Source organism: Octodon degus, unplaced genomic scaffold, assembly GCF_000260255.1.
Source record: "Octodon degus isolate 3935 unplaced genomic scaffold, OctDeg1.0 scaffold00011, whole genome shotgun sequence".
Classification (NCBI taxonomy): domain Eukaryota; kingdom Metazoa; phylum Chordata; class Mammalia; order Rodentia; family Octodontidae; genus Octodon; species Octodon degus.
The window spans coordinates 9064740-9079765 of NW_004524587.1; the positions used below are offsets into that span (position 1 = coordinate 9064740).

A 15026-nucleotide genomic window follows, 5' to 3' on the forward strand; every position below is an offset into this window, starting at 1 on the left:
TTCAGGGTCTCACTACTAGACTGGACTCATAGTGATCCGCCTGTTTATAGCCTCCCAAGAACTGGGATTACCACACCCAGTCTCAACTGCAAGCTCAGGGCACCCTGGGGGCGGGGCCAGCATGGCAGGCCTGGGGATCAAACTCCCAGCCTCTGTGCCTGCTTCCAGACATTTTAATCCACTGAGCTATTTGGCCAGCCCTCCAAAATAATTTTTAAAGGACTGGGAGTGTAGTTTAGTGGAAGAGCACTTCCCCGGATTCAACTCCCAGTACAGGAAAAAGAAAGGAAGGAAAGGAAGAAGGAAAGGAGAGAGGGAGGACGGGAGGAAAGGAGAAAGGAAAAGGGTTCAGTCAGAACTATAAACGAGTTCAAAATTGATTAACTGGATACACCCCAAGCAGCAGTGCGGCCTCACACATAACATGATATACCAATAACAGCAAGCAAGAAAAGCATAACAATTTAAGATGAATCTTAAGAGTTATTGTGAAATTTAAGAAATGAAAGCTCAGAAGAATATGCATGGCAAAAAAGGTCACAGTGGGGAAAAATCCAACTTGTCTAAAGTGGTCACTATATGCACAAGCAAAGACTCGTTACTCCCGAGGCAGCCGCCTGAGCAAAGGGATGAGGAGGTGCTTTGACAAGGTTTGCTTGTGAGGTTTTGTTTTTACTTAAGCCGTAGTTCCTTTATTTACGCTGTATTCTTTGTGAATTGTAAAGACAGCATCTTGTTAGACTGCCCAGGCTGAGTGGACTTGGAACCTTATCCCTGAGCCTCCCAGAGTCTGGCATTGCAGTGGATCCACTACACCCAGTAAGGTTGTACCTTTGTGCCTTAATGGCATTTCATGACTTAAACTATTTTACAGCAAATCCAAATGGAAAACAAGTACAAAATGGTTTTCCATATGACTTCAGTTATACAGAATGCTCCAGGCATGGGGGGAATGAGCAACGGTCATTTTCTCTGGGCAGTAGCCTGTACTGGGATTTACACCCTCTTTCCTTGTATATGTTTTATCTTTCCCACTTTTTATTTTTTCTATTTTTTATTTTTTTGTGGTTTTACCGAAGCACAAATAAACATGCACACAGGCCGTCTACTCGTTTTCTTCACTGTGCAGCCTGGCGTTGGTATTGGTGACTCAGATGGCTAGCTGGGCTGCTCTTTCCACGATGGCCTTGCGGTTCTGAGGGGAGACGTTGTGAGCAATCTCTGCGCAGTAAGACTCGTTGCACATCAGCAGCACCTGCAGCTCCTTAACATTGTGCACCAGGAACTTCCGGAAGCCACTAGGCAGCGTGTGCTTTGTCTATTTGTTACTTCCGTAATCTATGTTGGGCACCAAGATCTGGCCTTTGAACCTCCTCCGCACCCTGTTGTCGATGCCTCCGGGTTTCTGCCGGTTGCGCTTCATTTTGACAAAGCTGTCTGACTGGTGTGGGTTGAACTTCTTGGTCCTCTTCTTGACGATCTTGGGCTTCACGAGGGGTCTGAGGGCCGCCATGGTGGCAAGTGGGAGATGGCTGCCGCCTCCGCAGGCAGCGCCAAAGAAGAGAGCCTTACCCACTTTTTATATTGAACAAGTATGACTTTTTAAAAAAAATTTATTTGTGTGTGTGTGTGTGTGTGGCCAGCTCAGCCCACCAGGGGGCGGGGCTGGCTGGCATGTGGTGCTGGGGGATTGAACCGCAGTCCCTGTGCTTTGCTAAGCTTGTTCTAAGTAGGTGCTTTAGACCACTGAGCCATCTCACCAGCCCAGAGTATGACTTTTAAAATAAGAATAAAAGCAGAACCACCAGCTGCCCATGTATAGATCTTCAATCCACATCCACAACTCTATAAAACAGAACTCCTTGGAGGAAAAGCGAACTCTCTGCGCCAGAAAGAACCAGGAAGGAAGGAAGAGACGCACAATTGAAATCAATAGCAGGCAGCCTTCACAGGTTCTGGTCGCTTGTGCAATGATAAGGCCCGAGGGCAGCCCGCCAGATCCTTCTGGAGAAGGTCCCAGAAGTCACCCAGCGCCTGCTCCACTCTCTCTTCTGAAGCCTGGAAAACGTGCCAGCGGCAGGGTAAGAAAAAGAGATATTATTATTTAACAATAACTAGCACTTTAAAACACTTTTTGTCATAATATTGTGTTAGGGATTTTGTGTGTATGAATCCTACAGTTCAGAACCATACTATAAGGTAGGTGTTGCCAGATAAATGAATACTTGTAATCCCAGCATTCTGGGAGGCTGAGGCAGGAGAATCAAAAGTTCAAGCACAGCCTGGCAGCTTAGCCGGAGCCTGTCTAAAACTTAAAAAAAAAAAAAATTAAAGCTGGGGTTGTAAACTAGTGCAAAAGCCTTAAGTCAATCCCCAGAAACAAAAAACAAAAGATTTTTTTTTTCATCCTTATTTTACGGTGATAATCTAGGGCTCAGCGAAATAGAATGACTCGCCCAGACCTGTGACATGACAGTCTAGCTCCACAACTCCGTCACAATTTACACCACTCCTGTGCATCTATTGTTTTAGTCTGGTGACAACCACATACAGTAAGTAGCTCTGAGCAAGCATTTTATTTTCTCTAGGGCTAAAGATGGTAACTAACAAGTTACCATCTTTAAAGACATTTCCTTTTTCCTTAAGGGCGAACTTTCTCCTCAGCTCCACCCGAACTCCCAGAACACATTTATTGCCTCTTACGGGAGGCGTAATGATGTTAGATATGACACAGAGGCTGAGAAATGTTACCTCCCCAGGGTGGAGTGAGTGAGCAAGCAGGTGGAGAGCAGAAATAACTTCCACATTTTCTCCTCACACGTAAGAATAAGAGGGGAGAGGAAGGTTTAAGGTCCTGTGGGCACGTGGCTGCAGCTGCTGGCTGACGTCCCTTTCAGCCTCATCTGCCTGCTCGCCAGCCCAGCCGGCTCCTCTTGCACGGGTCCCAAGGGAGTCGACCTTCTGCTGTCTCAGAGGAGTCAACATTCCAGGATTGTCTCCCGGCCAGGTAGGAGAATGCTTCCTCCTTTGCTTTTCCGAGCCCACTAGGAGTCGTCTCCACACCCCTTGAGTCTCGTGGGTGGCAAAGCTGCTAATGTCGCACTTTCCAGGGAGCCAGGGCTTTCTCAGGCCTGTTTTGCGAGGTGGGTCTTTTCCTCAGCAGAAGGGAGAGGGCAGTGAAACAGACAGATATGCAAATAGGGAGGAGGAGGAGGAGGAGGAAGAGAAATGAGGAGGAGGAGGAGGAAGAGAAATGAGGAGGAGGAGGAAGAGGAATGAGGAGGAGGAGGAAGAGGAATGAGGAGGAGGAGGAGGAGGGGGCTGAGGAGTTGGTGAGTCAGAGAGCAGGGCTCAGCCTGGCAGCCGTGAGCCTCTCAGAAGCAGGGGAAGCCTAAGCCATTCACCAGGTAAGGAGAAGATTCTCTGGGTCTGCTTCCCAAGGCCAGCATGCTTCCCCAGGGCTGCTGGACCAGAGGATCAGGTAACATCTGGCAGCTAAGCTAAGGTTTCCACTGCTGGCAGGAGGGTGGGTAGTGGAAAGTGAGATGAATCTGAGACACCAGAGGAATCTTCAGGCAAAACCTGGGCTGCCTCCCACCAGCTCCCTCGTCTCCAGGGACCCCCCCTCCCTGAAGAGCTCAAAAAAGCCTACAATGGGGGTAGGACTGTCTCGATGTACTTTTGTACATGGTTCCCCGGTACATCTGATCCACTTTGAACTGGACTCTGGAGCTCAAGTTTCCCTACTTCCCACAGCTGTTCCCTGCTCTCTGCTAGGAGAGGGGGCAGGAGGTGCAGAGAGCTGCAGGTTTTCTCTGGCCCAGGTGGGATACAGCCCAATCTCAGAAAACTCTCAGACCTTGCACCCCAAACACCAGAGTTCTGACCCAGGCAAAGCTATTACAGCCAATGAATCCATCAAAGTTCAGCCCATTTATTTTGAAAAAATGGGAAAGTAATTCATCCTTGTCCTAAATGTCTTAAGGGATTATTTTCACAACTGCTCCTCCAAGGACTTTGAGAATTATGAAACACCACATGTATATAAGGCAGGATTCATGGGGCCAGTGTATCAGCAAAGGTAGAGGGGACCTGTGTTAAGGGGCCTTGGACCAGTCTGGAACTTCTGACTGGAATATTTTTAGATATGTAAAATAAAAATAATACCTTGCCAATCTTTCTTCCTGGGTCAATGAAGGTACCGCAAACAAGAGGAAAAAAGCTCTACAAATGTTTGCTCCCTCAGTCATTCACTGGTAGGCGTTTGAGTGCCTGTTACGCGCCAGGCACCGTGCTGGCAGTGGAGACGCTGTGCTGGTGAGGACCAGGTCTAGCGCTTCTGGTGCTCTGTCCACTTTCGGGTTTATTCCAGGGGTAGCTCTTACCCCCAGAGCTTGGCTCCCCAAGTTTCCCAGGTCTACACGCTATTTGTAAGGAGGACAGTGTCCCCAGCCCCTCACTGTTCCTTCTCTTTGCAAGGTACCTTCTTCTATCTCCAGTTTCTGCTTGCAGGGCATAATCTCACTGGGAAATATGCCTAGTGGCTGGAATCAGGGCTTCTTAAATTGCTACCTGTTTGAGTTTGTTTGTTTTTTTCTCACAATTCCCTTTTTGTCTGTCAGTACCTACATGGCACTGATCTTGGGGATTCCTATACATTCAGTCCCCTGGAAGGAGGCTGCTGGATGAAGGTGCCTTCGTGAGCTCTGTGCCCCCCGAAGGCTCTCCCTAATCACCACCCCTTTGGAGGTATTTTAGGAGAACCCTAAAGGTTCTCTTGACTCTTTGGCAATGGTGTTTCTTTGGCCTCCAAGGTGACACCAGTCACCCATCAAGGTGGCAACAAGTGTTCCGATCCCCTCCTTTGTGGATGGGATTGATGTGAAGAGCTCAGTTTGTTTTTTGCTTTTACCCTGCCCGCCTTGTAACTAAGATGGTTATGACGGGGCTGCGTGTCACTGCCAGGGGACTTTTATTTTTCACTAAATTTTTCTCTTAAAATGATTTTCATGAGTTTCTTTCTCTTAGTTTGAATTATCTCATGCTCAGTGTAGAAGTTATTTTTTTAGGAAGAAGTTGACTATCCCATACATCTCCAAACCTATGCCCTCAATTGAATACCTTGCTCTCTGCAACTGATGCAGTGTTGGTCATGTGCTCAGTATTCCACAGTCACCTACATTTTAATAACTGATGCTAAAGACTTTCCACATGCATTTTATAAGTTTCAGTTTCTTTTTTTTTTTAATTTATTTATTTATTTATGTGTGTGTGTGTGTGGCCAGCTCAGCCCACCAGGGGGCGGGGCTGGCTGGCATGTGGTGCTGGGGGATTGAACCGCGGTCCCTGCGCTTTGCTAAGCTTGCTCTAAGTAGGTGCTTTAGACCACTGAGCCATCTCACCAGCCCCAAGTTTCAGTTTCTTGAAGGAACACTGTTATGGTTTAGATAGAAAAGCCCCAGAGATGGGCCTTTTGAAAGGGGATCATCATGAGAACTCTAATTTCACCCATGGATTAATCAATTCACTAGTGAGATGATAATTTGTTGGTATTACTGGGAGGTGGTGGAAAAACCATGCTTCCTTGAAAACTAGATCTATCTGGAAAATAATCAGCCTCGACTATCCTCTTGTTTGGTGGCTACTCAGTAATGCAGATAGGGTGAGAGCAGGCTGATTGGGGCTGGCAGCTTTGAGATCCGGTTTTCAAGGCTGATTATTTTCTAGATAGGTCTTATTTTCAGGGAAACAGGGAGGTAGTGGGGCCTAGTGGAAGGAAGTAGGTCCTGTGGCTGTGACCTTGTGTGACCTTGTGTGGCTGATAGCTTATTGTCTGGCTCTTTCCCTTTCTCTTGGCTTCCTCGCTGATGTGGGGTGATCAGTTTATTTTGTACTGAACTGTTCCACTGTGATGTCTCAGCTTTGCCACAGGCCTAAACGCAATGCAGTCAGCCAGCGTGGCCTGAAACCTCTGAAACTATGAGCCAAACTAAATCTTTCCTCCTCTACGCTCATTTTCTCAGGTATTTTCTCCCAGTGAGGAAAGGATAACTAACAAAGCTCATTTGGTTATCGTCTTTCTAGCAATGACTACATCTCTTCCCATACTCATCTGATTATGGACTTCATTTATTTGACAAGTGTTTGAGGAACCCTAATCACTTGTGGAATTGTTGTACACTTATATGCAAGATGAAACACTGCCTTTCTTTTAAATTCTAGTGGTTCACTGGAATGACACATGCATACACAGCTGTTTCCTGCAAAGTGAGACTGATGATGATGAAATGTTTTGAAGGAAAGGAGATTCTTTAGGGGAGAAAATGGCCAGGGGACAGATGCTTGAGGGACCAGTAACACTTCTGCCAATGTCTCAGGGCTCCTAAATAATAGGGCATGCTTTGAAGCACTGAAAAGTTGAATCTGCAGCTGAAGGTACTAAAAAAGTGAGGGGGAAACCAAGGATCAGACCGTCAAGGACTGTGTGCGTGAGGCTTGAGGTCTGGGCTGAATCCTGTGTGTAGTGGAAGGTTACCAAAGGATTTTTAAACAGAGAAATGGCAGATTTGTGCTTTTAGAAGGTAGCTTTGGGCAGCAGTGAACGATGAAGAATGCTGAGAGGCAGAGTGGAAGGCGCTGTTCTGCTGCTGACTGGAGACGAGCTGACTGGGAATTTTGGCACTAGGAGAGAGTGGTGCAGTGGTGCACCCCAAGAGCTTCCTCTCCACCAGGGAGCGCAGTGTTGCCTGTGTCCCCTCACTTCTGCCAGGGCCTGAGGAGCATCTGCCTCCACTGCTAGTTGCAGTCCGCAGAGTTCCGTGGTGTCCTGGCAGCCTCCCAGGTGTTGTCCACAGCCCAGAGGCCTTGGACACAACTTGCTTCACAAAAACATACTTTTTCTAGCCAGGGAAAGTGTTCATGAAAAATAAAACCAAAGAAAGAACTCTGCAGGAATTCCTGAGAACTGTGGCCACCTGAAGTCTGAGAACAGCTGGGGAAGGTTAGGAGGCCCAGCTCCAGCTTGAGGAGGGAATGGGCTCGAGGCCAAGGGCAGTTGGCAGGCAAGGAGGGCATAGTGCTGTTGAGCCCAACAGGACAGCGTTGGCCCAAAGCTAAGAAGGAGAGAGGGAAGGTGGCCGTTGAAAGGCCTGCTTTCCTAATCCCCAGGAAATGTTAGCTTTTTCCTACAGCAATTATTGGCCCTGCTTAGAAAAATTCTGAGTCTCCCTCCAATTGTGCACAAGCCAACTTCGCATTTCCTTTCCCCTTTTGCTCCATTGTTTCCTATGTTTAGCTTAAACTCTTTCTCCTGCTCACTGTGCCTAAGCAGAAACTCCTGTGCTCGGGTCATGTGGCCCACCTTGGGGGGGCTTATCAATGTTAATTATCAATAATGGCTTAGTTTTTAATCACTCTATCTTGATCTCAAGTTTTAAGAACTAGGAGACTATTTTAGCTGGTCTTCTACTCCACATGGCCAAAACTACAAGATAGAAATCACCACCCACTAGCATTTCCCCAGCAGACAGTGAAGAAGAGAGGATCTTCACTAGATGCTTGTGGCATGTCCATGGGAAAACCATCCTTGTCATGAATAGATGAAAAGAGATGTCCTTCCACGGCCACACAAGGCCGCTTGGGTCATTGTACCCTTCCCAGAAGGGTCAGGGGACTTCCACGGAAGCAAAGCGAAAGCTTCTTCAGGAAGCAAGCTGCAAACTCCAGGACTCACATCCCAGGCTGCTCAACTCATCCTGTAAAATCCACCTTTGAATATTTCTGGAGCTCTAGCAAAGGAAATGGTTTGTGCCCCGTGTGAAGGGTGTCTGAGTGGTAGGTGTCAAGTTCCCTCACGCACACATTCTCTGACTCAGTAAGCACACGTCTAGGAATTTTTCTTGCATACATGTGCAGAGATATGTGGACACGGAGGTCATTGCTGAAGCATTTGAAATGACAAAAGATTTAAAACCCCACCAGTGAGGAAACTGGTTCAATAAATTGCTGTATATATGTACAATAGAATCTCTGTGGTAGAAAGGAACAAGGAAACTCCTGGTGTATTTCATAAAAAGTGCCCCAGGACATATTACGAGGGAAAAACTAAGGTGCTGCAGAGGGAAATAACTTACTGTTTTTGTGTGTAGGTTTTAAAGGGGGAAAAATTATGACTACATATATGTTTGAATTATCTTGTCTGTACATAAAGCAACTAAAATACACACACAAAAAAATAAACCCAGCTGCTAAGTAGGGGCAAATTGGGAAATAAGCTGAAAGGAGGCAAGTATGAGAGGTGGGCTTTTCACTGTACGCTGACAAGACACCAGCTGGTAGATAAACACTAACTGTGGTTAAGACATGGAGGTTACCAATCCAGCAACTAGTGAAATCCTTCTGTCTTCCTTCCCCAGCAAAATATTGACTCCTTTTAAAGATGAGTCATCATTCCTGTCTACAAATCATTCTAGAGGCTTTCTTACTTATGACTGCAGGCTCCTCCTTTGGGCCTGCAAGATTGTCCCTTCCTTGTCATATGTGTTAAATGTCTGGGTGTGCGACACTTCCCATCTTTCCTTCCTGCATGCAGAATGTTAGGAAAGCTTCATTTTACATATTGAGCCTGTGTAGACTTGCCACCCATAAGAATGACCCTTTTAAAGTAATTCCAGGGGCCGGGGAGGTGGCTCAGTGGAATAAGTGCTTCCTTGGCAAGCACAAGGGTCTGAGTTCAATCCCCGGTTCCGCAAAAAAAAAAAAAAAAGTAATTTCAGCCAAAGGGCCGGTCAGATAGCTCAGTGGATTAAAGCATCTGCTTAGGCAGATGCAGGAACTGGGGTTCCATCCCTGGGGTACCATGCCAGCCCTGCCCCTGGGGCACACTGAGATGGTGATTGAGACTGGGCATGGTGGCACACGCCTGTAATCCCAGTGCATGGGAGGCTGAAAACAGGAGGATCACCATGAGTCAGATCTGTGTAGTGAGACCCTGTAGACCCTGTACTAAATACGTTAAAAAATAATAATAAAATAAAATACTTTCAGCCATGTACAATTACCTAATAAAAACTTTTTTAATGATTGGTAATTTGTCAACAGGAAAATAGAATGGGAATCTCTCTCCCTCTCTCTCCATCTCTCTGCCTCTCTCTCCTTCTCTCTCCCTTTCCCTCTTTCTCTTGCTCTCACTCTCCTCGTTTTCTCTCTCTCTGTACTAGGGATTGAACAAGAGCCTTCTCACTCAGCTACACATCTGGCCCTTTCAAAAAATATTTGAATTTGGGTGTGGCAGCACATGCTTGTAATCCCAGTATTTGGAAGGCTGAGACAGGAGGATTGCTGCCCTTTACACAGTGAGACTATCTCAAAAATGATTTTTTTTTTATTTTTAGAATGCATGTCACTCAGCTCTCTCTAAGTTACTAAGTTACCCAGGCTGGGCTAAAACTTGGAATAGCTATCTGCTTCAGACTCCCAAAGTGCTGCAATTACGGGCATGCGCCACCCTTCCCAGCATTGTTTATCTTCCTTATTAAAGCTAGAAGGGGGATTTTCTTGAGTATATAGTAAAATGCAAATTAGCACCTCACCACTATTAGTATTTATACTATGTGCAGTAGCTAGTGCATTTATGTCAGGATCACCCAGAGTAATCTAGCTTCATGTAAGAAACAAGGTTCAAATTTCCCTAGAACTAATCCTCTAGCACGGAACTGAGGACAATGGCCTTCCATAACAAGCCAGCCCTAGCAGCAAAAGGAGTTAAGTTTAGGCTTATCGTCAGCCTGTGTGGCTTTCATGTCAATTATAAAATGGAAACCCTTTATTTGATATCTAATAATAGGAAAGCCATTCTAATAGGCTTTTCTGACGAGACCAAGACACTTCACTATCATTACAGAGGTCTTTGCAGTGCTTTTGTTTTGTTTTTGAGACAGGGTTTTGCTATGCCGTTCAGGATGGCCTTGAACTCCCTTGTAGTGCAGGCTGGCCTTGAAGTGATTCTCTTGTCTCAGCTTCCCTAATGCTGGGATTACAGTTGTGTGCCACCATGCCCAGCTATAGAGATTTTTTTAGAAATAATAAATATCTTAATTCTTGATGACATGGCCATTTCCAGGGCTGGTTCAGTACACAACCTGCCCATATACTAAGCACGTATTGCTGAGTGGTCAGGCCTCCTGCAAGCAGCTGCACAGCGGTGAAAGGACCCCACTATGACAGCTCTTAGGTTGGCTTAACACACTTCCAGTCAGCTGGTAAGGAAGTAATGATTGTTCAAAAAACAGATTCAGATAACTTATTACCTACACAGACACAAGCTTAGCATTGAATTGGCTCCCCTACATCCTTTGTACAATAGGATGAGACTAAACCAGAACAGACCAAACAGCAAGTGCCCATCACATTGAAAAGACAACTCTAAAGCCACGTAGTTTTATAGCCTACAGGCTAGTCTTTCGGGAGACTGAATAGGAAATGTCCCATGGTTACATAAAATTGGGGGGATGGGTACAAAGGGCCCCATGGCAATCCAGGGTGGGACCATGAGAAGCGGCCTTGGAGTGTTCTTTCATGGGTGGCACTTCTTTGGTTTCAGGAGGATCACAAGGCCTTTAACCAAGACTTAGGTCACACCGAGATTGAGCTTTGCCTTCATGGCCTCTTTGAAGATACCACCATGGTGCCATGGGGAAGTCCTTCCCCTGATTAGGTATCCTTGGTAGTCTGGTGGCCAAAAACAATCAAAGGGGAGGAATTAAAGACCCTAAAAGATATAAATAATAGGAGACAAGACTTGATCTAGAGAAGGATTTCTGCAACGGATTGTAGGATTGTCTGGACTTCCTACCCTGCTCTTTGCAGAGGGGTGGGGAAGGGGGTTTTGCTTGAAAGGAGAAGGAAAGCAGATGCCCACAGCGCAGCCTAACTCAGCCCCTTTTGCTTGTTCTTTCAAGGTGTCCCACTGGAGCACAATGATACTGCCCAAAAAACTGAGGCTGCTCCTGTTTCTGGCTTTGCAGATAGCTGTCTTGGCTCTCTTCATCTACCTGTATGACAGTTCCCTGCCTGGGAAGGAGGAGCCCAGACCCGTGCATGTGCTGATCCTGTCTTCCTGGCGCTCTGGCTCTTCCTTTGTAGGGCAGCTTTTTGGACAGCACCCAGATGTCTTCTACCTGATGGAGCCCGCCTGGCACGTGTGGATGACGTTCACCCAGAGCACCTATTGGAGGCTGCACATGGCCGTGCGCGATCTGCTACGCTCAGTCTTTCTGTGCGACATGAGCGTCTTCGACTCGTACATGAATCCTGGTCCTCGGAAACAATCCATCCTCTTCCACTGGGAACACAGCCGGGCCCTCTGCTCCCCTCCTGCCTGCAACATCTTCCCTCGGGACAACATCACCTACCATGCTCACTGTAAGCTCCTGTGCCATCAGCAGCCCTTCGAAGGGGTGGAGGAGGCCTGCCGTTCCTACAGCCACGTGGCCCTCAAGGAGGTGCGCTTCTTCAACCTGCAGTCCCTTCACCCGCTGCTCATGGACCCCATGCTCAACCTGCACATCGTGCACTTGGTCCGGGACCCCCGGGCTGTGTTCCGTTCTCGAGAACACACCACAGTAGAGCTCATGACTGACAGTCGCATGGTGTTGGGGCAGCTTTGGCAAATGCTCAAGGAAGAGGACCGGCCATATCAAACCATGCAGATTATCTGCCAAAGTCAGATGGAGATATTTAAGGCTATCCAGTTCTTGCCTGAGGCTCTACGGCGGCGCTACCTGCTGGTGCGCTATGAAGATTTGGTGCGAATGCCCCTGGCCCAGACTTCCCGGATGTATGAGTTCGTGGGGTTGAAATTCTTTCCTCATCTCCAGACTTGGGTGCACAACATCACGCGGGGCAAGGGTATGGGTCAGCATGCCTTCCACACAAATGCCAGGAACGCCCTCAACGTCTCCCAGGCTTGGCGCTGGTCCTTGCCTTTTGAAAAGGTTTCTCGACTTCAGACAGTCTGTGGTGATTTTATGGATTTGATGGGCTACCTCCATGTCAGATCCCAGGAAGAGCAGAAAAACCTAAAGCTGGATCTGCTATCTAGCTGGAGGCCCTTGGAACAAGTGTACTGAGAGGGATGAGGAGGTCTGTACCTGCCTGGTCCTGGCCTCAACTCCATTCCCTGGATGCTCTGAGCCTTAACTGGGTCTCTGTAAGTTATGCACATTGCATGTGAATCAGGCCCATTTACACTCAAGCAGAGGAAGCTTTGTGTCTAAACTCTGGTCTAAAAAGTCAACTCAGGAACCTTATGTGAGCAGCACGTTCCATAGTGAAATGTAATATAGCCTGTCTTCTCTTCTTGCCTGTCTATCTGAGCATACCGTGGAGACTCTTCGTGTGTTAGACACCATGCAGTATTGGTGGAGAAGACCCATAAACCTCCCTGTCTGCATCTTCCTCAGTAGGAAAAAGGAGAGACAATAAAAAAACAGGGAAGTCGGTCTTGCACCAGAGGTTTCACCAGTCCATTCCAAAGACACGAACTCTAAACCCTCAGAGTTTCCGGAAGAGTGAAGGAAGAAACTGATGCCTGTCTTGAGCTTATGGTCACAGCCATCATTATCACAAACACAAAGTTTACTCTGCACAACTGAGCAAGCTCTTAAACCCAGGAGGTGGCTGACTTCTATTGGGACATTATTCCCCTCGTGTGTTCCTATCACACACAGGCTCGCTCTGTGAAGCTGCCATCCAGGACCACTTCAATTCCAAAATAAGATTCTGTTTAGAATGTACCCTTATATGCCTTCTAATTACTATTTATCCTATTTTTATGGGACCCTACTCTAAGAAGATATCATTTTTATAAATTTCTATAATTCGTTATTACCTATCACATGGATAGGTAGACAGACAGACAGACAGACAGACAGACAGATAATAGATAGATGGATAGATAGATCTTAAAATTGGGTAGTAAATAGACAACCAGCAACTCAGTTCTTTTTTGTATGAGGCCTCATTTGTAATAATGCCTCATGCATCACCTAAGGGCCTACCAAAATAATTTTTACTCTAATCCTTAAGCCAGAAGACCCCTATCCTGGTACTCATCTTCCCCTGGTTCCAGTCTCTGCCTCCCCTAGGAAGAAGTCTTTCCTCCCAGGCTTCACAGATGCCCAGCTCTATCTGTGCCTCAGAATCACAGGCTTCAAATGCACACTGCCAGGACTTGCCTCAAATCTGTTGGGTTTGGCGTCTCCCAGTGTGGAGCAGGGATTCTGGGTGCTCATCATGCCGCCAGCCTGGAGCTGGACACCCTGCGCCAGGAACCAGCACCATTTACCGTCATGCTCCAAGGGAGGTCACGTTCAGCACGTGCTGGCTGTGGATGTAGCGTGGTGGCACAGTGTCCATCTGGCAAGCACAAAGCCCTGAGTTCAACCCCCTATACCAAAAAAGCAGGCGAATCACTACAAGTCTGATATAGTAGTGAGACCCTGAACACCCTGTAGACCCTTCCCTAAAAAAAAAAAAAAAAAAAAAAAGAAGGAATTTGATCCTTATATATCAGCACGTGCTGAGTACACGTGTCTGCTAGTATTTGCTGCCACCTCTGTTACTGCTGTTATCACTACTGTCCTCCAGTCATTAAAAAGATGATTTTAAAAAGTGTACCTGTCTGAAACTTCACAGACCTCTGAGTCTTGTCTGTTTTTTGACATCTTGCTTTATGTCTAAACCTGAGATTCAGCCATTTCATCTTTCCTTTTGTCCCCTTGCGGTGTTTCTCACTTCATAAAATTTCCTGGACATCAGACCTCTATGAAGCTTCCAAAGCAGTGTAAGAATACATTGTCCCTAAGGCTTAGCATAAGGTCATAGCAGATGGTGCAGTGAACGGAGAGATAGGGGATAGAGAGGGAACCCACTCTCATAGGTTCACCGTCTCTGCTTTTCTCTCCCCATGTCCACCTTCTGCTGAATAGTTTTATTTATTTAGTTAGTTTGTGGGAAAAAGATAAAACAAAATTTCATAACAAATAATAGGAGTATATCAGTTAAAACACTGCATGTTGTTATCTCAGTGTATAATATATGGACATAAAATTTTTCCAACCAATATTAGCACAAACATTCCTATTTAATGATCTGAGAGACACTAATCATGTAACTGACTGGCATTTTTCCCCTTTCCCTACTGTCCTTTCCTCTTTAATCTATCCTAGTTCCTTTCTCTGAATCACTTTATTATTAATTATTATTATTATTATTATTATTATTATTATTATTATTGTGCCTACTGTGTACTAAGCTCTGAACTAGGTGTTTCATACACATTTTTCAGCTCTCAAGATCCTTAAATACAAGACTTAAGTGTGTTTAAATGACATTTCTACAGGTCTGGATTCATGAGGATAAGAGAAGATTTGATGAAAGGCCCCTGTTTTTTTGTTTATTTGTTTGTTTGTTTGTTTTGTTTTTTGCTAAGCGACACATTTCATTTCAAGGAATACTAATACTAGGCCAGGGAGATGGCTCAGTGGAATAAGTGTATCACTGGCAAACTCAGTGGCCTGAGTTCAATCCTTGGTTCTGAAAAACTAAAACTAAAAATATATCAATACACTCAATTAAGGCTACAGCTTTAGTAAGACTATCTGATTGGCAAATGACTCAATTAATTTTTGACCCTACTTCTCACCGGTAAAGTTAATCAAATATTCTTCCATGCCACAGAAATCTTGGCAGTACAGTATCTGGCCTTCTGACAACATCTTACGAATATTTGTAGATGATATAGAACATGCATATATTTTTCAAAGAAATATTTTTTCTGGATGAGTCTCCACAGGCCAGTGCAAATAGACAGCATTCAGGTCCAGTTGGCCATCGGGATGGCAAATCGTGCTGCACTGGAGGAGCTGGTGGGACTTCAAGGGGAGCATGTGCGTGGCCTCAAGCACCAGAAGGGCGAGGCAGATCAGTTGGAGGAAGAAGTGGCAATACTCCTGAAACTGAAGGCA

The 15026-nt window shown here is 46.0% G+C and overlaps 1 protein-coding gene and 1 pseudogene across 2 annotated transcripts; one reads left to right on the forward strand and one right to left on the reverse strand.

The window, feature by feature from the left end:
• Positions 1-1105: 1105 nt before the first annotated feature.
• Positions 1106-1513, reverse strand: LOC105741436 (annotated as a pseudogene).
• A 525-nt stretch (positions 1514-2038) lies between these two features.
• On the forward strand, positions 2039-13398 carry Chst4 (carbohydrate sulfotransferase 4). Of its 2 annotated transcripts, none has more exons than XM_023709376.1 (2): positions 2039-2081; positions 10959-13398. In XM_023709376.1, the coding sequence occupies exon 2, from the start codon at positions 10977-10979 to the stop codon at positions 12126-12128; it is 1152 nt and encodes a 383-aa protein (XP_023565144.1). In that variant the 5' UTR covers positions 2039-2081; positions 10959-10976; the 3' UTR covers positions 12129-13398. The 2 variants fall into 2 exon arrangements, with proteins under 2 accessions (XP_023565144.1, XP_004649114.2); XM_004649057.3 differs by lacking the exon at positions 2039-2081 and adding an exon at positions 2961-3007.
• Positions 13399-15026: the final 1628 nt, after the last annotated feature.

What these genes read in the sequence shown, in the direction of transcription:
- Chst4 (XM_023709376.1), top strand. Translation starts at nt 10,977, where the DNA reads ATGATACTGCCCAAAAAACTGAGGCTGCTCCTGTTTCTGGCTTTGCAG.